Source organism: Ursus americanus, chromosome 22 (assembly GCF_024610735.1).
Source record: "Ursus americanus isolate L20-20 chromosome 22, mUrsAme1.1.p, whole genome shotgun sequence".
NCBI classification, from domain to species: domain Eukaryota; kingdom Metazoa; phylum Chordata; class Mammalia; order Carnivora; family Ursidae; genus Ursus; species Ursus americanus.
In genome coordinates, this window is record NC_142148.1 from 27,587,587 (window position 1) to 27,610,797 (window position 23,211).

Consider the following 23,211-nt stretch of genomic DNA (forward strand, 5'->3'; position numbering starts at 1 on the left):
GCGAGCATACACTTTGCGGCCCAGAGTTAAGACCTCTTCAGGTCTGAGTGAAACTGAACTCTTAGGCTGGGTCACCTGGAACTCTTCATCCGAAGTTCCTGGAAAGAAAACTTGTGTCATTTCTCATGTTCTTATCTTGGGCCCAAGATGATCTGAAGGTCTGGTTCTAGGTCAAGGTGAGGAGTCTTACACACTCTTTTAGCAACACATACTGGCTCCAAAGTATGAACATTACAAATTGGGTTGCTACGTCGAATGAGGGGAAAGGAACCGATGTATAGAAAGGGGGCGGGTACCTTCCTTCTGCATCATGACAGGAGGAGGGCCTGGAGCATAGTTGGTGCTATAGGAACAAGGGAACTTGCTGAATAACAAATTACCACAAACTTAGTGGTTTAAAGAACATATTGTTTCATAGTTCCTGTGGACCAGGAGTGCAGGCACGGCTTAGCTCAGCTGTCATACACAGAGGGATGATGATGTGAAGACACAGGGGGAAGTGCCACGTACAATCCGGGGATGGTCTGAGGCTGCCGGAAGCTAGGAGAGGCCTGGAACAGATTCCTCCTCACAGTTTGTAGCAGCTTTAGTTATAATTGCCAAGCTTGAAAGCAACCAAGATGACCTTCAGTAGGTGAATGGGTAAAGAAATTGTGGTACATCCAGACAGTGGAATGTTATCCAGTGGGAAAAGAAATGAGCTAGCAAGTCCTGAAAAGATATGGAAGAAACTTAAATGCTTAGTATTAATTGAAAGGAAGAGGCTGCATACTACCTGATTCCAACTACATGACATTCTGGAAAAGGCAAAACTATGGTGAAGGTAAATATATCAGTGATTGCCAGGGGTTAGGGGGAAGGAGCTAAAAGGAGGATTTTTAGGGCAATGAAACTATTCTGTATAATATTATAAAATATTAAATACTGTACAAAATATAGTATACTATATATAAAATATAAATTCTATAAAAGTATAAAAATACTATAGATCTGTCCAAACCCACAGACTATGCAATACTGAGTGAACCACAATGTGAACTTTATACTTTGGATGTTAATGACATATCAGTGTAGGTTCATAATTTGTCATAAATGTACCACTCTGGTGGAGGATATTGATAATGGCAGCAGCTGTGATGTGTGGGGACAGGGCATAATATGGGAAATCTCTGCACCTTCTGCTGAATTCTGGTGTGAACCTAAAACTGCTTTAAAATAGGAAGTCAATCTATAAAACAAAGTAATCCATATCAAAGGTCATCTAGATTTTCTTCTATGATATCTTCTATGAATTTTATAGTTTCATGTTTTATATATGAGTTATTTTTATGAAGGCTGTTGGTCTGTATGTGGAAGCAACTTTTTTTTTTGCATATGGATGTGCAGATGTCCAATTGCTCCCACAACATCTGTTGAAAAGACTATCTTGGTCCTTCCCAAAGATCAGTTGGTTGTATTTATGGGGGTCTATTTCTGGAGTTTCTATTCTGTTGCATCGATCTGTGTGTCTCGTCTCTCACCAATGCCACTGTATCAATGACGGTAGTTTCTAGAAAGTCCTGTAGCCCAATGGTGTCAATCTTCTAGGATGTTATTCTCTGACATTGACTTGACTCTTCTGGTTATTTGGACTGATGGCCTTGGGGAAAAGACTCCACATGCTTGTTCAGCTTTTTCAGCAAAGAGGGGCAGAAATGCTTAGTTATTTGGAGAGCCTGCAGGATTCAGCTTCCATCACTGACAAGAGAGCCCTCTAATGACCACTTCCAGCCAATATTCCATGAGCTTGCAAAGTTCTGCAAATTTTTAAGTGATTGTCTTTGGATGGAAGCATTGTAGATTCTTTTCTTGCTTTACAATTTCATGTTTTCCAACATTTGCTGTCCACTGAGAGGTAGCATCTGTGTGCTGGTAATAAATTGAAAAGACAGATTCTTTGTTCCTAGGGGCTGGGAGGATGAGAGTTCTGATGTGTGTGCTGTACTCAGCTCTGTGAGCATTAGCATGTGCCCATTCCCTGAACAAAATGGTGTGGAACAGACACAGCCACTGAGAGTTTCTGTGAGCTGGGAGCCCTTCCAATCTAGTTCGATAAATTCTGGCTAGGACAGAGAAATTCTCCCCCAAGAAAATCTAGGTAAACAGGTGAAAAGAACGCAGTAAACAGGCATAGTGGAATCCCCACCACACCTGCGAATCCTAAAGGCAGAGTCAGCAGCAGGGATGGCAGAGGTGGTCATAGTGGGAGGCAGGGACAGGCATCGTGGTGGCCCTGGAGCCTTCTCTGTCTGAGTGTTGTCTTGGAGAGGCCCAGGACTCTGTGCTCTGAGGAGTGAAGACACTCTCAGCCTCCATGATGTCAGAGGAAGGGGATTGTGATGAGAGGAAAGGCCATGGGACATTAGCACTTTTTAAAAAGATTATCAAATGGACAGGCAAGGTGGCCAGAAGCTGAGAAGCTGCTGCTCCAATTGCTTGGAATTTCCAGAGTTAAGGGCATGACATCCACAGGCTTATGCTCATTCCTGAGCCTCATCCCATCTGAGGGCTCACCAACCTGCACCCCTGCTGATGTAGAAGCCCAGAGACATGGTATGGGAAAGAGATTAGAGTTTTGGAGATGGTGATGATTTGCAATTTAGAGGATGGAGGGTGCTAAAGGAAAGGTGGGGCTGGGGGAACACTCTACAGGAGGGAAAGCAACACACCTAGAAACACACCTGGAATGTGAGGGTTGCCTCTGCTGTTTGTGCTGGGTCTGGGGCCAGCTCCGGAGGAAGGGAACAGAGGGACAAATGAAATGTTCTCAGAATGGGAGTGAAAACAGTATGTTGGAATCCTCCTCTCACCTCTGGAATGAGGTCTACCAAAGCACAAAGGTTATGTCCAGTACTCTCAGCCCACACTCAGCAAGTGACCCTCTAATGTCCACCGGTCCATGCTCAGGCACTGTTAAGGCTATTTTGCTCGTGCTTCCTTGTTAGCCCCATATCCTCTTAGGGATCAACAAGATGTGAAGGCCAGGAGAGGTGTTGGAACAAGAGGAGAATGCAGAGCAGGCCCAAACTGTTTATAGGAGATGACGATACTGCCATCCCCTCCCCAGTGATGTCACCATCTTACCACATTGTCCTCAAGGAGGAATACCATGCTGGGAAGTCATCCATGACCCCTGCTGAGAGCTAGAGAGGATCTTTCCTCCGATCTCCAGCATCCTACCCTTCGAGGCACCTCCAGCGTACTTCACACCTTGCAGTCCAGTCTACACTCTTCAGAGCCTGGGATTTTTAGTGCCTTGATTGTCAAGAGCACTGTCATCACTAACAAATGCAACCTAGGTTCCTATCTTGAATCCACTTCTGGTGACTGAGCTGTATAAACTTTTACCTTGAAATATTCATTTGTATAGTTCAGATATTCAAAACTGAGTTCATAGTCTGCAGTCCGGACCTTCTCTTCTCCCCTTACACACTGTTCCATAGGTTGCACATCCACTACCCATGGTGAGACTAAGAAGGGATCCATGTTTACACCCTCACTTGTCCAGTCGTGTCTGTCCCCAGCAGCCTCTATTAGTTTTACCTCCTAAACTAACCTCTCGAATCTATGTCTCCATCTCCATCTTCTTCTCCTGCCTGAATAAAAACTGTTACTTCCTAGTAAGCATACTCAATTCTAATGCCCATTGAAAGCTCTTCCTTCTCCTTCAACAAGGTGGTCTTCTACAACACTGATCTGAGTACACCCCTCTCTTGCATACATCGTTTTGTGGATTCTCATTGCTCTCGTATGGTCAGACTGTTTGGTGTGTGGCATATGGTGTATGGTATGTGGTACATGGTGTGTGGTATGTAGTATACAATACGTTGTATATCAAATGTATTTGATATGTGGTATATGGCATATGATATACAGTAGCTTGTATGTGCTAGTGTAAACAACCCATGATTCCATGACTGGCATGACCCTAGAGACCATGGATCCCCATCTTTTCTGGTACTGACCACAGCCTCTCTCTTCCACATCAGGTTCCCTGGGAAACAGGGGCTGACACGAATATTGACAAGCAGGTCATTTTTCAGGGAGTACGTTAGGATCCAAAAGTGGGAGGAGGTGAAGGGAACAGAATTGTTTAGAATAAGTTGAGCTGCAGTAAAGTCCCAATGAAGACCTCAGCTGATCTCCTATGGAGCTCTGGTGCTAGGATGTTCCTTCAGAGCTGTCCTGAGCTGGGTTGAGAGGCTGGACCTTTACATCCCCATGTTGATGAACCACTGGATGTGGCAAGGTCCCAGGCATGATCTTGGGTGTGGTGGCTCTCCTCAGCTGAGGCCATCCCAAAGAGGGCTGACAGCTGAGGGCCATCTCCTCAGGCCCAGAGCATCACAGCCTCCACCACCCTCTGCAGAGCCCCTTCCACCTTAATTCCTTGGGCTCAAGACATGGATTAACTGTATCCCCCACTGAGGTCTTAAAGCTACCCCACCTCATCCAGAGCTCTCTGACCCCACTTGGTCTAACCTGGGCTTTGCTAGTTGGAAACATTCAGGATGAATATCATGGGGGACTGAGAAGCAGGTTCTTCTGGGATCTCTGAGCACCTGGGTCTGGAGTGAGCTCTGGCAGAGGACAGAGGAAGGAGGAGGAACGTCAGAGCTGTGAAGTCAGATAAAACTTGGGTATAAAAACACAGACGTCTCCCCACCACACATTTCCTTGAATTGTCCTCCAAGGTGGTGCAAGAGGCAGACATGCAGCTGAGGACAAGATGTTGACTTTTTTTTAAAAAATGGAGTTCGTCTTTTGGAGCAGTTTTACATTTAGAGAAAAACTGCGATAATCACACAGCGTTCCAATATACGGCTGTACATAGTTTCCCCTCTCTATAGCTTTTTACAGTAATTTGTTGCATCTATTACAATTAGTGAACCAATATTGGTGCATTATTATTAACCAAAAATCATAGTTTATTTAGATTTTGTCTTAGCTTGGGCCTCTCTAAGAAAGCAGCATACACTGGATGCCTTGAAACAACAGGAACTTACTTCTCACGGTCCTGGAGGCTGGAAGTCTGAGATCAGGGGGTCAGCGTAGTTGGGCTGTGATGAGATCCCTCTTTGCAGTTGCAGACTGCCAACCATTTGTCATCTCACCTGGGGGATGGGGTGAGCTGGCTGGCCCTTTTTCCTGAGGGCGTTGATCCCATTCATGAGAACTCCACCTTCATGACTATATTATTTGCAAAGACTGCACCTCCAAATCCCATCACACTGGATGTTAGATTTCAACACATGAACATTGGAGAGACACAAACATTCAGTCCAGAAGAGATTTCGTTGTTTTTACCCCATGTCCCTTTCTGTTCCAGAATTCCCCACAGGATACCACATCACATTTTCTCGTCATGTCTCTTTAGGCTCCTCTCAGCTGTGAGAGCTTCTTGGACTTTCCTTGAGGGTGGCGGCCTGACAGTGTTGAGGAGTGCTGTTCAGGTCTATGGTGGAATGTCCCTCTTTGTAATTTATGGATGCTTTTCTCATAAGCAGAATGGAGGGACGGGTTTGGGGAGGAAGGCCACAGAGGAAAAGTGTCGTTTTCATCACATTGTATCATGGACCACACTGTGGCCGTGGGGTATGACTGCTGGTGCACCCGTGATCACCTAGCTGACCTGATTTGTCAGGCATCCCCTCTGTAGTTACTCCTTTTTCCTCCTTTCCATTCTGTCCTCTTTGGAAGGGAGTCACAACAAGCAGCCTGCCCCTCCTGAGTGGGCACTTAGGCTGCCCCTCCTGAGAGTGACGTATCTACATACATCATTTGGGACTTTTCTGCACAGGACATTTTTTTTTTCTCCTCGGCTTATGAATTTATTCAGTTATTTACTTATATCAGTATGGCTCAAAGATATTTATTTTATATGTGGGGTTATAATCAGTCTTAGTCAATTCAGGCAGCTATAACAAAATATCCCAGACTGGGTGGCTCAGAACAAAAGAAAGTTCTTGCTCACAGTCGAGGAGGCTGGAGTCTGAGATCAGGGAGCCACTCTGGTCCCCAGACTGTGGGTATGCAGCCAGAGGAGCAGAGTGAAGGCAAACCGACCACGTCAGCGAAGAAGGTGGTGGGGAAGGAGGGTGAAAACGTCCCGGAGGATGTGACACAGAAATATTCATATTAATATTGTAAGGATTTCACAACATTGAACGTGCAAGGGATGGAATGTTGGAAGCTGATCCCAGTTGAGAATGGAGTGAGGTTACTCAGATGCTGGCACTATATGGTCAGCAGTGCAATCAGAAGAGGCCAAGCACTGTGCAAACTATTCTTGATGAGTCTTTTAAAAAAAATAAATGCTTCCCTTTTCAGTGTTTCTAATATTTGAAATGACAGAACACCAAATAAATAATGGTTCTATTGTTTTTTTACTTCCCTATACATTCATAATGGACAGTTGGAGACTTTCTGTGTTTTGAAAAAGGTTTTTAAAGGTCTCAGAAAAATCATTTTTCTCCGCTGATTATTGAGATCACTTTGCATGGTTTCAGCTGCACCATCGTTGTTCTGTCCTGCACTGTCGTGCAAAGTGAGCACTGGCTCCACGTGTCATGTCAGCTAATCATAAGTTCTACGGAAACAATTTAAGTAGGTGATGAGCTGTGAGAACACGGAGTGAGAGAGAGGAGCTGATAGTTTATATAGGGTGGTTTATGGAAAGGCTTTGATAACGTGACATGTCAGCAGAGTTTGAAATAGGGAGAGAGTGTCATGCAGACCATAGGGGGAGAAACAGAGGAGAGACACAATTTGACTTCCATTTCCATGGAATCACTGTGGCTGAAACTGGAGAGCCTGTTAGAGTCAAAGCAATGGTCCAGGAAGGGATGCTGGTGGCTGAGACCAAGGAGCAGCCCTGGGAGTGAGCAGTGTGCAGATTCTGGGTGGAGCTCACTGGGGAGTGGCAGGAGGCTTGCACTCACTCCTCAGAGCTTTGCAGGAATTTTGCAAGCTAGCTGTTAAATACTGTTAGCTTGTAGTTGGTCACACTGGGAGTGTTGACACCACAAAAGTCCAAAAGCACTACAAGTCAGGCTTTTTTTTTTTTTTCAGGGTTATTCATCTTTATTATTTTTTTATTTTATTTTTAAATTTATTTATTTATATTTTTAAAGTTCTATGATTTATTACTTGCTTGTAACACCCAGTGCACCATGCAACACATGCCCTCCTTAATACCCATCACCGGCCTATCCTATTTCCCCCTCCTCCCCTCTGAAGCCCTCAGTTTGTTTCCCAGAGTCCATAGTCTTTCATGGTTCCTTCCCCTTTCTGTTTACCCCCCCCTTTCTTCTTCCCTTTCTTCTCCTACCGATCTTCCAACACGGATGGGATTGGAGGAGATAATGCTAAGCGAAATAAGTCAAGCAGAGAAAGACAATTATCATATGGTTTCACTCATTTATGGAATACAAGTCAGGCTTCTTTTCCTCTCTGTGAGTGGACTGTTGCACATTTACCATCCCACCACTGGAGACAGAATTGAACGTGGGATATAAAGTAAGAAAATCAAGGCTGGCTCCAGGCTTCTGGATTGCCAGCTCGTGTACATGAGCAGTGGCGTCAGGAAGGATGAAGGTGACGGAAGAGCGAGTGTTCCCATCACAGGGAGGAGGGAATCTTGTCTCTTGGATTGAGGAGTACGACATGTAGGCAAAGAGGAAGGACAATCATTTCCCTTCTGCAAACCAGCATGGGATTCATTTGTATTTAAGACCCAATGGAGAATCTCACCAAGGCTGGGGAGGCTGGGGCTTGGCAGGAATAACTCCTGAGAGCGTGGACATGAGAGTGTAGTTCATGGCCACGGTCCCCAGGAGATGGATGAGAGATACCTGGGATGTGTAGATGTGACTTGTTTCTAACATTCCAGGCAGATATTCATGTGTTAGTCCCCAGAGCAAGTTCCCATGGCCCCTGCTAAGGACCATGTATGAAGACCCAGCTCTGGGGGCATCAAGGACTCTGAGAAGGAGCAGCAGGAACTGTGGGCAGGTGGGTCTCAGGGGGAAGCAAGGCATTTGGGGCAGAGTTGTGGATGCTTCTAGTTGTTCCTTCTTTTAGGTTGGGACCCTCAGGGAAGGAAGCAGGCAGCGGAGACTGAGGGCGTCATGTAGCAGGGGAGGAAGGAAGGAGCTGTGGAATCCATGTTTATAGTTAATTATCTGCTCTTCATTCCAGAAATGTTCCCCATGTGTCTCCTATGTCCTCGGTGCTATTTTCCTCCTGGGACACCTGTTGTGAGAGGAAAGGCAGCCCCTGACATTGGACTCTGCCACCTCAGCTTCCTCCCTTAGGGCCTGATCCCCCTTCCCCATCCCCTCCAATGTATCCCAAAGAGGGTCTGAAGGGACGCCGTCTTCAGAGCAGCCCTCTGGCACCTGTCAGCATTTGTTTAAATGCAGATGTCTTGTGCCCAAAGGACACCAGTGCTCAATCATCTAGTGACGATCTCCAAGGGATCCTCCCACCCAGCTGCCTCTCATTCAGCCACTCTACCCACTTCATTCCCAGAAGCCCTAGGACTCTGTGCACATCCCTTGACAGCCTTTGACCCCACCCACCTCATACAAGCTAAAGCCCCACCCCCCACCTCAGGGAGTTAGGATCCCTGAGATCCTCAGGGTATCAGGGGAGGTGTGTCACGTGCTCTCTACTCCAGGTGGGCACTGACCCCTTGTGAATGTGGGCTACCCCTCCTCTTGACCTGGCCCCTCTGGGGCTGCCCTTGGCCTGCCCTTCTTGACCCACAACTTACAGTCAGGCCCACACTTCCTGTGGGCATAGATGGCAGAGAGAGCGATGAGCAGCAGCAGCTTTGGGCTCAGGGTGACAGCCACCAGGAGTAGAGTAGACAGCTCTGGGTCTGGAAAAGAAGGGATAGGAGGCACCATCAGAGGGGGCACCTTGGGTCCTCCACTTACTCTCTCTGGGGCAACTCAGGCTTATCAATGCTCTGAAACATGAATCTCTTCCCTTGCCCTCAAGGTCAAGGCAGATTTGGGGTAAGAACTTCTTCATCTCACTCACCATTTCTGACTGCTGAAAGTGTCCCTTTGAGGGAAGAGGTAGGAAGACTGAGCACCCAGTGACGTGTAAGTTTGGTTTAATGAACTGGTCCTCACACCCAATGGGGCAATTCATATATCGTCTTTCTGATGAGGGACCAGGCTCAGAGTTTACAGAGGAAAAGACGAGGTGGTTCAGACCCAGGGAAATCCCTCGCTGCTGTCATGCAGGATGACTCTGAGACCTTATCTTTGGACCAGGACAAGTTCAAACTCCCTGGGTCATAGGGACAAATGTCAGCCTGGCCTCAAGTGGAGTGAAAACAGGTTTCATGGTCAGTGAGGGGCAAGGCAAGGCTGCCCTGCATTGCTCCACGCACGGGGCTTGAAGACTCCATGTACAGAAGTGAGGAGGGAGGCCTCAGGATGACCTGATCTCAGGAGACCTGCTGGCTGGACAACACCCTTGGGAGTCAAGGAAGTGGGGTGTAATGCTCAGGAGGGTTTCAAACACCATGCAGCCCACCTTGACCCTAATGCCAATATCAGTGACATTTTTCTGTTGGAAGTAGAGTTTGAACGGCCCATTTTTGATTTATGTTTGAATAAAGAAAATCAAATAATTTTTTGAAATATATGATATGATCTTAAAGGAAGGAGCAGAGAGCTCACCATGTTTGCTCCTGGAGTGTTGGAAGATGGCAGGTTTCAGCTGGGTGGGCCCCTGGACTTTCTCTCAGTGGAAAGAGCTGCACTGCCCACGTTTGCACCTGCTTCTAGAAGACAGCCTGAAGCAGAGGGCTGGAAGAAGTGGGGGTACAAAGGCTTAGCCAATCCACTCCATGTAAAACAGCTCACAAGGAACATTCAGTTCGCCAGCTCTCTTTCTGAGGCTGAGTCTTGTTCTGCTGTCTTGGGTCAACATCTCCCTTTGCCAGTTCTGCCTCCTTCCCTCTCTCATGCATGTGGATTGGGCAGCACTCTACAGTGAGCTTTCCCCATATCATCTGAGAGTATCCTTCCTGGGTCACGGGATGTGTGGAGTTTGTCTGGGCAGGGTCTGGATCGCAAGCTCTGACGTGCACATTTGGAGCAGGGTGTCTATCCGTTGGCTGGTCGAGAGGCCCCCAGCCCTGCTAGGCAGCAGAGCCGGGTAGGTGTCAGCTTGCCCCACTATTTTCACTGCTGAAACCTCAACGTGGTGTCCTGGAATGGTGTAAGCAGAGGAGGGGAGTACCCAGCATTGTCGAAAGGAGTCCATAAGTATAAGAACAGCGGGTTGGGTGGCTGTGGCTGGGCATCAGTCCTACAGGGAAAGACAATGCAAAACGAAGACCGACTGATCACACATGATGAAAGTCAGAGGACTTGTGGGCAACAGTGCAGACTCGTACTTCCCAGAGCAGAGGGAGGAAAAGCTGAGGATATAATTGGGTTCAACATAATCATAGGAGCATCAGTGCCTCATAGAGGATTGAATTCTCAGCTATACTGCACCTGCTGTGCCAGAATAGGGCCTTGATGGGGAAATACGGGAGATAGACACTGAGATGTGGGATAGGGACATTGAGGCCAAGTCATTCAAAGCCCTCTGGGCGCTAGTGGGCTGCTGAGTACAAGGCAGCAACTTAGCTACTCATCTCCAAATATACGGCCTCTCAACCCAAAGGATAACAATGAAAGGACAGTAAACTCCATGGAAAATTGGCTGTCAGTGGTCCTTGAAGAGCAATGCCCAAACTGCAGAATCTCCAGGAGACAAAGGAGTATAATCTCCAAATCCAAATGCACTACCTTATGCCATTCCCCTTCCACCTTCCCAACCACAGGGAAGGGCAGGGGCAGTAGTTAAGTCCAGCTAGCCAAAGAGAATGACAGTTATTTGGAAGTCCTACCTAAAGCTATATTAGAAAATATTGGAAATGTGGGGCGCCTGGGTAGCACAGTCGTTAAGCGTCTGCCTTCGGCTCAGGGCGTGATCCCAGTGATCTGGGATCGAGCCCCACATCAGGCTCTTCCGCTGGGAGCCTGCTTCTTCCTCTCCCACTCCCCCTGCTTGTGTTCTCTCTCTCGCTGGCTGTCTCTCTGTCACATAAATAAATAAAATCTTAAAAAAAAAAAAAAAGAAAATATTGGAAATGTGTCCTGCAGATCAGGACACAGATCTTAGAAAGGGGTTTCAAAGTATGCCTGACTTAAGAGGGTTTTCCCAGAATCCCCAGAGTCTGTGAATATGTGGTACCTTACATGGCAAGAGAGACTGCATGGTAATTAGCAAGGGTCTTGAGTGGGTCATTATCTGGGACTATGCAAGTGGAGCCAGCTTAATCACAGAGACCCTTACAAGTGAAGGAGGGAGCAGAAGAGTGGGAGCAGGAGGCATGAGGACTGCAGCAGAGGTCAGAGCATGCAGGGCCTTTGGCTGAGGACTGGGGCTACCTCTAGGAGCTGGATCAACAAGGACACAGACTCTTCCCCGGTACCCCGGAAGGATTGCAGTCCTGCCACCCCACTTTAGACTTTGCTGTCTAGAAATGGAAGAAATGAATGTGTATTGTTTTAAGCCGCTAAGTATGTGCTAATTATTACCACAATAGGAAGCTAACACAAGGAGACAGGGATATTTCAAAAGGACAGATATGAATAAAAGGGGTAGGCACAATTTCAAATGCATGACTTCAGGGGTAAAAGGGAAAAGGAAAGGTGCTATTTCAAAATGTGGTGAGGGGAAAAAGGAAAACTGGGGGAGGCCAACTTGGGGCCCTGAAAGAAGAACCAGAAAGATCAGGAGACTCAGAACCTCTCCCCCACTGTCCAAACCAGACAACCCACCCCAAGTCCCAGTAACATGTGTGGTCATGCTATCCTGAGGGAGGGGAGGGCCATTAAGCCAGAAGTATTGTAAAACACTTCAATTCCATAAACATGAACAAAAATATGTGCATCATTATATCAGACCCATTGGATCCAGAACCGATGGCCGTGGTTGGAGCCCTGGGATGCCCAGGGGAGGCTGTGGCATCCTGGCTCAGCAGGGTCACAGAGGCATCCTGCACATGGCTCCAGCCTGCCCACCCGGACAACCCTAAAATTTAATTCCAGCCTTAGCACGCTGGAAGATTGCTAGTTCAGGCACACCTGAAGCAGCAGAAGGAAGAGCTATGGTCTGAGCCCCAGTGAAAGACCAAAGACTAAACACCAAACCCAAACTGGTCCATAGGAGATGGTGTGGCCTCATCTCTCCCTGCCCTCCTGGCTCAGTACAAGCCTGCCGCCTGGAAATCACATGGGGTCCAATTTGGAGGACTCTGAAAGGTGGAAGAGGAAGGCAGTTGGGCTAGGCGCTTCCACATTGGAGGAAGAACACGTATCAGGCATCCTGGCTCCACACTCCTCCTGGCTCCACACTCCTGACTCCCCAAGCACAGAAGGAGGCCCAGATGTGGCATTTGAACAAAAGAAAATCCAGATTCAATAACATTTGTTTCCATTTCAAAAAATGAGGCCGGCAAGAGAAACAAACAAACAAAATGATCTTGTGGGACTTCATCAAGATAAAAAGCTTCTGCACAGCCAAGCAAACAGTCAAAAAAACTAAGAGGCAGCCCATGGAATGGGAGAGGATATTTGCAAATGACACTACAGATAAAAGACTGGTATCCAAGATCTATAAAGAACTTCTCAAACTCAATACACAAGAAACAAATAAACAAATCAAAAAATGGGCAGAAGATATGAACAGACACTTTTCCAATGAAGACATACAAATGGCTAACAGACACATGAATAAATGTTCAAAATCATTAGCCATCAGGGAAATTCAAATCAAAACCACACTGAGATACCACCTTATGCCAGTTAGAATGGCAAAAATTGACAAGGCAGGAAACAACAAATGTTGGAGAGGATGTGGAGAAAGGGGATCCCTCCTACATTGCTGGTGGGAATGCAAGTTGGTACAGCCACTTTGGAAAACAGTGTGAAGGTCCCTTAAAAAGTTAAAAATAGAGCTACCCTATGATCCAGCCATTGTACTACTGGGTATTAACCCCAAAGATACAGACGTAGTGAAGAGAAGGGCCATATGCACCCCAATGTTCATAGCAGCATTATTCACAATAGCTAAATCGTGGAAGGAGCCGAGATGCCCTTCAACAGATGACTGGATTAAGAAGATGTGGTCCATATATACAATGCAATATTACTCAGCCATCAAAAAGAACGATTTCTCAACATTTGCTGCAACATGGACGGCACTGGAGGAGATAATGCTAAGTGAAATAAGTCAAGCAGAGAAAGACAATTATCATGTGGTTTCACTCATTTATGGAACATAAGGAGTAGGAAGATTGGTAGGAGAAGAAAGGGAAGAAGAAAGGGGGGGTAAACAGAAGGGGGAATGAACCATGGGAGATTATGGACTCTGGGAAACAAACTGAGGGCTTTAGAGGGGAGAGGGGTGGGGGATCGGGATAGGCCGGTGATGGGTAGTAAGGAGGGCACGTATTGCATGGTGCACTGGGTGTTATACGCAAGTAATGAATCATGGAACTTTACATCAAAAACTAGGAATATTCTGTATGGTGACTAACATAATATAATAAAAAATATTATTAAAAGAACAAAAAAAATAAAAGAAAGTTTGTGGATTACAAGAAAAAAATGAGGCGGAGCCAAATAAAACCGAAACAAGCAGAAAGAATTAAAAAAGAGGTGAAAAAGCAAAGAAATTAAAAACAAAGAGAAAATCACGGAAACAAAGTGGGTTCTTTGAAGAGGTTGATAAATTTGAAAAACTTCTAGCAGCACTGAGAATGGAAAAAATGAGAATTGACACATTTCCAACATCAAGAGTGAAATGGGATATCACTGAAGTCCCTACAGACATGCAAGGATAACTAGGTAATATTATGAGCAGCTCTACAGGCAGATATTTGACAACGCACAGAAAAAGGCGCAAATTTCTCAAAAGCACAGCCTACCACAAGCATCCAATCTGAAATGAAGAGTTTGACGTATTCACATTCTTTTCACATCAAAAAAAGAACGGTGAAGTCACAGGTGTTTCACAGGGAAATTCTTTTCAGCATTTACAGATGAATTAAAACCAAGTTAGGTCCACAAAATTAAGTTAATAGAAGCAGCTTTGGAAAATCAGCTTTGGAAAATACTCCATTTTAGATGATATGAGGAATCACTGTTAAATTTACTAAGCGTGTAATAAATGTCATTAATCACATGACCACACAATTGTGGACTCCATTTGCAACTGGATGTACATCCATGACTAAGTTATTAGTGGACACAATTATGAAACTTCTGCATACCTCTAGCTATAAGGGAAATCGTTCATTTTCCCCTTCCCATCTCTATTCTACCAGCTGGCAGGGACATGAACGCTGGGTGACCGAGTGTTGACCAAGCCATGAGAACAATGTCGTAGGGCATGTTAGAAGGAACATGGGCCTTTGAAAGGTCTTCTGTAGCAAAGACTCCGGCAAACCTGGTTCGATCTCCTCCTGATGTTACATGAGAGAGCAATAAGGAATGTTTTGGTTGTAGAAAGGGGACTCTGTAGTTCTTTGGGACAATGCGCTGCTGCTAAAATTAACACATGCTTTTTTTTTTTTTTCTTTTTCTTTTTTTTTTTTTTTTTTTTGGTATGTGTCGTTGGTCTGTCTTCAGGGACTCAGGTTTCCCTAGTCTAGCATAGCTCATCAGCTGGTCTAAGGGCAGGGAATCTTCACCATCTGTCCCTCACTGCTCCCTGAGTCCCTTCTGTAAAATTCCAGGTCACAGGGTTGGTTGAAGCAGGAAAGGAGACTAGAAATGAACTGGAATTGGCATAAAGTAAATGTGTTGTGAGCGATCGTGAATATTGCTGGTCTGCTGACACAAACAAGGGGATGAAGGAGACCCCAGGTATAAGCACACACGGTCACCCGGGAGCCTGGTCAAGACTCAAATCTCCAGGTCCTCAGGGTCCCTTCCAGAATTTCAGAGTGGCAGGTGCAGACATTTCCTGGGGTGGTGATGGAAAGGTCTAGAAGGGATAAGAGAGCAGGCCCAGGTGAGAAAGAGCAGGAGCAGGGGGTGGCTCGAGGGGACAGGGACTTAATCACTGTCAGGTGAAGGACACAGGGGGCAGGCCACTAGGAAGAGGATCATTGAGGTCTCACCCTGGTCCTTCTGGTGGGCAGAGGCCACAAAGATACGGTTTTTGGTGATCGCGGGCTGCCCGTCATGCCGCACCTGGCACGTGAGCACCACATCTTCCCTGTGGGTGGATGATTTCACCAGGAGCCAGCTTGTCCGGTTAAACGTCCCATCCTTGTTCTCTATGAGGTCCGAGGCTGTTGAGGCCGTTTCTGTTCGGGACCCGTTTCGGATCTCCCAACAGGTCAGCTGGAGGCGCTGGGGATAGAACTTCGTCACTTGGCAAGTGACCAGCACCAGGTCCCCTGCCACGGGCTGCTGGGAAACCTCCAAGTTGGGCGGAACTGAAAGAGCACAGAGCAGAAGCTCTGACCTTATGGAACAGACAGATCACAGGGGAGGGCTCGAGAACTTAGCTCCCCCCACACAACGAGGGAATCACCCAGAACAGTGGTAGGTATGCAGCTGGTGCTCAAACACTGAGGGTAGTGTCTGCATATGAATGAAATCCCTAAGCACAGTGCCCAGCACACAGTAGGTGCTCAAGGACTGGTAGCTCCTACTGAGGTAAGAATGAGTGAAATCAAGATACTCAGCCCGTGGTATGCAGTTGGAATAGAATAACTAGCAAAATAAATGACATCAGCAAGCACACGGTGGCTTGGATTACAGCAGGTGCTCAATAATTGGGATTGCTATGGTAAAGTAAATGAACCACCCAGCACAGTGCTGGCACACGGTAAGTGTTCACCCTGCAGCTGCCATGAAAACAGTAGGGGATGACGGTGCATCTAGGTGCAGGGTGACTGGGAGGGTCTGTCAGATGTCAACCCCAGGCAGTGGAAGGCCTGGGGCAGAGTGGGGGGGGGGCAGGCCCAGAGACTTGGGGGCCAGACCCGGGCTTGGGCTGGGGTGAGGGACATCTACCTCGGAGGACCGCAGACAAGTTGGCAGTCCCACGGAGAGGAGGGCCCCCCTGCAGGGTCACGTGGGTCACCTCGCAGATGACCTGGGAGCGAACGTCCCCCGGGGCCAGCGCCAGCCTGGTCATGCTGGAGATGTTGTAGGAAGTGCCGTGTCCCTCTGCGTCCACGGTGGTCTGGGAGGCTGCGAGCTCATTCCCGTTTTTGAACCATCTCAGGGTGATGTTTCTGGGGGAGAAGCCGTGGGACTCTCAGGTGAAGCTCACTGTCTGCTCAGGCGAGGCCCTGGCCGCGGGGCCCGACACCACAGGGGGAGAGGGTTTGGCTACAAGAGGAGCATTTGTGATCAGTAAGCATGACTGTGGTCATCAGCAGTAAGGACACGTGTGTGACACCTTGGAGAACCCTCGGCCCTTCGGATAGTGTGGGGAGGGCGGTGTCATCTCCTCATCGCACAGAGGAGGACCCCAGGTTCCAGAGCTGAACTCTGAGTCGGGGACAGGGCCCAGGTGTAGCTCCAGGCCTGAGTTCAAGGTCCCCCTTCTCTTCTCTGCCAGGTGACTTGCCACCAATCTGGGCACAGGAATGACATTTCTGATGGGTGTGACTCTTGGCATCAACCATCCTAGCTGCCTCCCTGCAAACCTCACTGAGGTCAGAGAGTCTGTGCAGGGGAAGCAGGGGCAGAGCGGGACCCCCATTTAAGAAGGAACCAGGCTGGCCAGCCCACAGGAGGTGTGGCCGTGGCACAGCGTGGGCTCCTCCTGTGTGACATGGGACAGCAGGCATGTCTCCTTCCTGGGGTCGCAGTGAGGGGCGAGTGAGGGAATACAGGCAGTTCTGCTTGGAATTTATGACCGAAAATGCACATGGAAAGGAGCAGACGAATCAGAAAGCCTCTGATAGTTAAGTCAGCCTCAGGATGATGTTAAACTCCTGCTCTGAATTTTCTTCCCAAGGCCTAATAAATGGATCCAGCTTGAACCTGTTCGGGGTCAAGGTTTTGGAAATTATTCCCTGTGATCTCCTTACATGTTCAAATATTGACAACGTTGTGAGGGAACTCCCCCTGCGTAGTCTCTGTCTACACCTCGCCAAGGAGCCTACCTACTTGGGTCCAGGCACAAAGGCGCTGCCCCTCACCCCTCATTGCATCCCAGGTGGGCTTCCCATGGCCTCCAGCTGTTTCATCCACAACAGAGCAAGGGTCCCACATTTTCCATCCCGACAGTGTCCACCACCCTCCTCTCACCCTTTGAGATTCTCCACTGCAAGCATTCATGGGGAGGGTCCCTCTGGGCGCCCAGACCTGCTGACCCTGTAGCAACAGAGGGAGGATGTGGGGTCCCTACAGCTGAGTCTAGAATATGAACTCTTGCCCAGGGGACCCCAGACACCCTCCAGGATGTGCCTGCCAGTCACCCTCAGTCTGCAGAGCCAGGAATGGGGTGTCTGGTGTTGCTGGGATTGCGGGGGCCCCTCTGCTCCGTCCAGGCTGCCGCTTCAGGCTGCTCCGTGAAGGAGAGCATCGCACAGAAGGGAAAGCGTCCTGATGCTCTTAGATGTGAGGAACCGTGTCCTCTAGGAACAGGCTCAACTCTTCATGAGTTGTTTTGGGACCTGTGTGATCTGGGCGTGCAAAGCTCTCCTCATGAGTGTTTTAATGCTTATTGCTGACAAAGGGAACAATACAAGATTTTCAAGGACAGGACTGGAAGTTTCTCCACTTTGACCAGCACAGTGAGTGTGCAAAGAGCAGTGCTGTGAGTCAGGGTGTGGCTCCCGTCCCTGGTCAGGCCAGATCTGCTCAGCCTCAGTGTCCCCATCCATAAAAGGGGCTGAGATGGCCCCTCGACTCCATCCACTGTCACGCAGGGCATCACAGTGTGGGCAGCTTGGGGAAGAGGAAGGCGCGCTCTCCTAGGAGGCACAGGTTCTGCCTGGTGCTGAAGCCACGTACCAGCTGTGGCTCCAGGCAAGGGAAGCACCACGGGAACTTCTGTAATGTCTGCACAGTCAGGATGAAGCCTCCTTCATGCCTATGTCCAGGCGCTGTGGGGAGACTCAGTCACTATTACGGGAGCCAGGCCCGAATTGCATGAAGCTTTTCTGGACGGACCCACAACAAATGCCTAACCTCTGGCATCTTCTCTGCCCAGGTTGTCAGACTATACAGTGAGCCTGGGCCTCTTGTCGCTGTGATTTTTCTGAAGCTGAAAGAAAGAAAGACATTGTCCCCCCTCCCTGCGTGGGTGCATTTGTCCACCCTGGAAGGGAAGGGAATGTCAGCCTCATGAGAGAGGAACACTTGCCTGTTTTGTTCCCTGCTGCTTCCCCCGCACCCAGAGCAGAGCCTGCACACAGCAGGTGCTCAGTAAGTGCTGAGCCAAGAGAAGACTGGCCACATAGAAGGGAGTGCTCTCTGGAGGCAGGGGTGAAGTAGGACTTTGTGACTGGGCAAGTCACGCAGAATGTCAGTCCCTCATCCTGGAACCAGAGGGCTGGTCAGGAGTGGAAAAGGCGAGAACTGTGGAGCCCACAGACTGGGGTTCTGGAGTTTCCCACAGTTTTATAGCCGTGTGACCCTGAGCAAATAGCATGACCTCTCCAAGCCTCAACTTCCCTGATCTGTGAAAGGGGCTCAAGTCAGGGGCACCCACCACGACACCTGATTCTTCACTGTTCCTCAGACAATGGAGCACATTCTTATTTACTTGTCACCAGCAGGGGATGAAGGAGGCCCAGGCCATACTCACCGCTCACGGTGACCTGGGTGCCGGGTCCAGACTTCAACTCCACATCAGGGCTGCCTCTCTGGAACTTCACACAGTAGTAGGTTCCAGTGTCTGCTGGGCTGATGTTACTGATGCGGACGGAGAAGTCCATGGCATTTCTCTTCGTGGCATCAGAAACATTTGTTACTCGGGGGAAATGGCCTCCTCTGAAATTGTAGACTGACTCCCGGGCTGGCCCTGTGCCCCGGAACCACGCAACCGGCCCAATGGGGAGCAGGGAGGTCACGGTGCAGCGCAGAGTGGCTGTCTGTCCGGCTGCGACAGACACGGACTTGTCAGGCTGGACCACCTGCAGCTCCGGCTCTCCTGCCGCACCTGGAGGGAAACAGAGCCGGCATTTATTGCTTCTGACGGGATCCTGTACGTCCCCTCAAGTGTTTATCCACAACAGCTCATTGACTGAGTGCGCACCGTGAGCGGGCCTGGGGCTCAGCACGTCACATGGACGTGCCATGCAGCCCTCCCCATGAGCCTGTAACCTGAGACCCTGTCACAACTGAGGAGACTGAGACAGACTCCGTGATGTGTCACACAGCAGGTCTGAGTGCCTCAGCCTCTCTGAAGCGTCGTGTTTCTCCCAGTGTTTCTGGTTGTTCATTTTCTGGCCTCATGGTGTGTTGTACTCTCTGGACCCTTGCATTCAGTGGGACCCCGAGACTTCTTCAGATCACTGTGTGTGAGCTGAAGGGAGGGATGTGTTATGTGGGCTGTGCATTTCACTTCCAGATCCTCTGTTGGTCCACTTCCCTCCTCCACACGCACCTGCACGTGCTGGGTTCTGTTGATCAGTCTGGACACGTGAGTGAGGGTGATGACAGAGCTTCCACACAATGAACAGGTAGGTTAAATGAGAAGTAAAGTAGTGTTCAAATCCCTGGGATTTTCCTCCATACTTCAATCATACTATATTAGTTTCCAAATGCTGCTGTAACAAATTATTAAAAATGTAGTGCCTGTAATCTGCAGAAGTGTACTATCTTGTATTCCTGGGATCAGGAATCCAAAGTTGGTATTGTTGGGCTAAAAACAAAGGGTCTGCCAAGCCGGATTTCTTTTTTTTTTTTAAGTTTAAATTTTTATTTATTTTTCAAAAAAAATTTTAAATTCTTTTTCAGTTCCTTAGAGAACTCTTTCCTTAATATTTTAATTATTATTATGTTCAATTAGCCCATATATAGTACATCATTAGTTTTTTTTCGTTATGTTCATTAGACAACGTACAGTATATCATTAGTTTTTGATGTAGTGTTCAGTGACATATTAGTTGTGTATAACACCCAGGGCTCATCACCACACGTGCCCTCCTTAATACCCATCACCTGGTTTCCCCATCCCCCCACCCTTTCCCTTCTGTAACCCTCAGTTATTTCCCGGAGTCCAGAGTCCCTCGTGGTTTGTCTCCCTGTCTGATTTCTTCCCATTCAGTTTTCCCTCCCTTCCCCTTTGGTCCTCTGCGCTATTCCTTATTTTCCACATTTGAGTGAAACCATATGATAATTGACTTTCTATGCTTGACTTATTTCACTTAGCATTGTCTCCTCCAGTGCCATCCATGTCAGTGCAAATAGTGGGTATTTAACCTTTCTGATGGCTGAGCAATATTCCATTGTATAAATGGACCACATCTTCCCTATCCATTTGTCCACAATTTGGTTATTGTGGACATCGCTGCTCTGAACATTGGGGTGCATGTGTCCCTTCTTTTCACTACCTCTGTATCTTTGGCATAAATACCTAGTAGTGCAATTTCTGGGTCATAGGTTAGCTCTATTTTTAACGTCTGGAGGAACCTCCATACTGTTTTCCAGAGTGGCTGTACCAGCTTCCATTCCCACCAACGGTGTAAGAGGGTTCTGCTCTCTCCATGATGTCAAAAACATTTGTTGTTCTCTGTCTTGTTAATTTTGGCCATTCTAACTGTGTAAGCTGTTAAAATGTCTATGCTGCCCCGAGCAATCTACACATTCAATGCAATACCCTCTCAAAATACCATTGGCATTTTTCACAGAGATGGAACAAACACTCCTGAAATTTGTATGGAACCAGAGAAGATCCCGAATTGCCAGGGGAATGTTGAAAAGGATCACCAAAGCTGGGGGCATCACCATTCCTGACTTCAAGCTATATTACAAAGCTGTGATCATCAAGACAGCATGGTAGTGGCACATAAACAGACGCTTGGATCCATGGAACAGAATAGAGACCCCAGAAATGGACCTCAACTCTATGGTCAACTAATCTTCAACAAAGCAAGGAAGAATATCCAATGGAAACAAGACAGTCTCTTCAATAAATGGTGCTGGCAAAATTGGACAGCCACATGTAGAAGAATGAAATTGGATCATTTTCTTACACTATACTAAAAGATAAACTCAAAATGGATGAAACCCAATGGGAGATAGGAATCCATCAAAATCCTAGAGGAGAACATAGGCAGTAAGCTCTTTGATCTTGGCCACAGCAACTTCTTCCAAGACACGTCTCTCAATGCTAGGGAAACAAGAGGAAAAATGAACTCTTGGGACTTCATCAAGATAAAAAGCTTCTGCACAGCAAAGGAAACAGTCAACAAAGCTAAAAGGAAACCTACGGAATGGGAGGAGATACTTGCAAAGGACATAACAGACAAAGGGCTGGTATCCAAGATCTGTATGGAACTTCTCAAACTCACACCCAAAAAACAAATAATCTAGTCAAGAAATGGTCAGAAGACATGAACAGACACTTCTCCAAAGAAGACATACAAATGGCCAACAGACACATGAGAAAATGCTCCACATCACTTGCCATCAGGGAAGCGCAAATCAAACCCACAATGAGATATCACCGCACACCAGTTAGAATGGCCAAAATTAACAATCTGCATTTCTTCTGGAGTTCTGTTCCTTGCTTTTCCAAATTCTAGAAGCTGCCCACATTCCTTTACTCATGGTTCTCATATTCCAATCCCTTCAAATTCTCACCTCTATTGCCTCTTGTCCTTCTGTAAATTTGACTTTCCTGACTCCTTCTTATAAGGACTCTTGTGAATATATTGGGGCCACTCTGATAATCTGGGATAATCTCCTCATATCAAGAGTCTGAAGTTAATCACTTCTGCAAAATCTCTTTTGCTCCAGAAGAGAAAACTATCCACATGTTCTGGGTATTAGGATATGGACCTCTTTTTTTTTGAGGGGGGCATTGTTCTGTCGACCACATGTCTCCCTGGACTGTTAAAGAAACCAGTGACCATCAAACAACCTTTGTGTGGGCCATTGTCATGCAGGTTGTGTGAGCAGGCAAGTTACTGGTATCTGGAAGAAGAACTATTCAAACAGTGAACTGGTGAAACAGATTGTGAAACCAAAGTAGGAATCAACAAAAGAGAAATAGAATATTCTCAAATGTGTTGAAATGAAACAACACACTCTTAAGAAATCAGAAGGGCAAAGAAGGAATTACAGGGAAATGAGAGAACACCTTGAGATGAATGAAAATGAAAAAGCAACATTCCCAAACCTGCCATGTGCAGTGAAAGCAGTAAGAGAGGGAAATTTATAGCTGTAATGCCTAAATTTAAAGAAAGGAAAGATCACAAATCTAGTAACAACTATACACCTTAAGAAATTAGAAAAAGAAGGAAAAAAATAAACCCCAAACTCAAAGCTAGCAGAATGAGGAAGTAAAAAGCAGTGGCATAGAAATATATAAAATGAGAATAGAAAAGCAAGAGAGAAAATCAACATAACCAGGAATAGTACTTCAGAAAGACCAACATAGTTGACAAAGCTTTAGCTAGATTGACTAACAGAGAGAGAGAGAGAGAGAGGGAGAGAGGGACTTCATTAACTAAAATCAGAAATAAGTGGAAGACAGTACTAAGCATTTTATAGAAATAAAGAGAATTCTAAAAAAGTACATTGAACAGTTGTACACCAATAAATTGGATAATATAGGTTAAGTGGACAAATTTCTAGACACACACAACTTACCAACTGCATCATGAAGACCAGAAAATCTGAATAGACTATCAGTACTACGTGACTGAACCCATAATCAAAAATTTCCCAACAACACAATGTCCAGGACCATGCAGCTTCATGGGTGAATTCTTTCAAACATTAGAAACAAGAACAAAACAAACAAACAAACAAACAAACAAACAAACAAACAAACAAAAAACCGTTACGCCAATCTTCTTCAAAGTAAAATTAAAGAGGAAGGAAGACTCCTAAGTCATTTTGGGTTATTCTGAGACTCACTCTCAGGGCAGCATAATCCTTTACAAAG

The 23,211-nt window shown here is 47.0% G+C and overlaps 1 protein-coding gene across 1 annotated transcript in view; it reads right to left on the reverse strand.

The window, feature by feature from the left end:
- Window positions 1-7,155: 7,155 nt before the first annotated feature.
- The window catches only part of LOC123798970 (uncharacterized), a 58,342-nt gene continuing 42,286 nt past the window's right edge, over window positions 7,156-23,211 (reverse strand). The window contains 5 exon segments of the mRNA XM_045807793.2: window positions 7,156-8,292; window positions 8,816-8,923; window positions 15,245-15,565; window positions 16,149-16,469; window positions 18,901-19,254. Of these exon segments, the coding sequence (XP_045663749.2) occupies window positions 8,273-8,292; window positions 8,816-8,923; window positions 15,245-15,565; window positions 16,149-16,469; window positions 18,901-19,254 (1,124 nt within the window). The 3' untranslated portion in view covers window positions 7,156-8,272.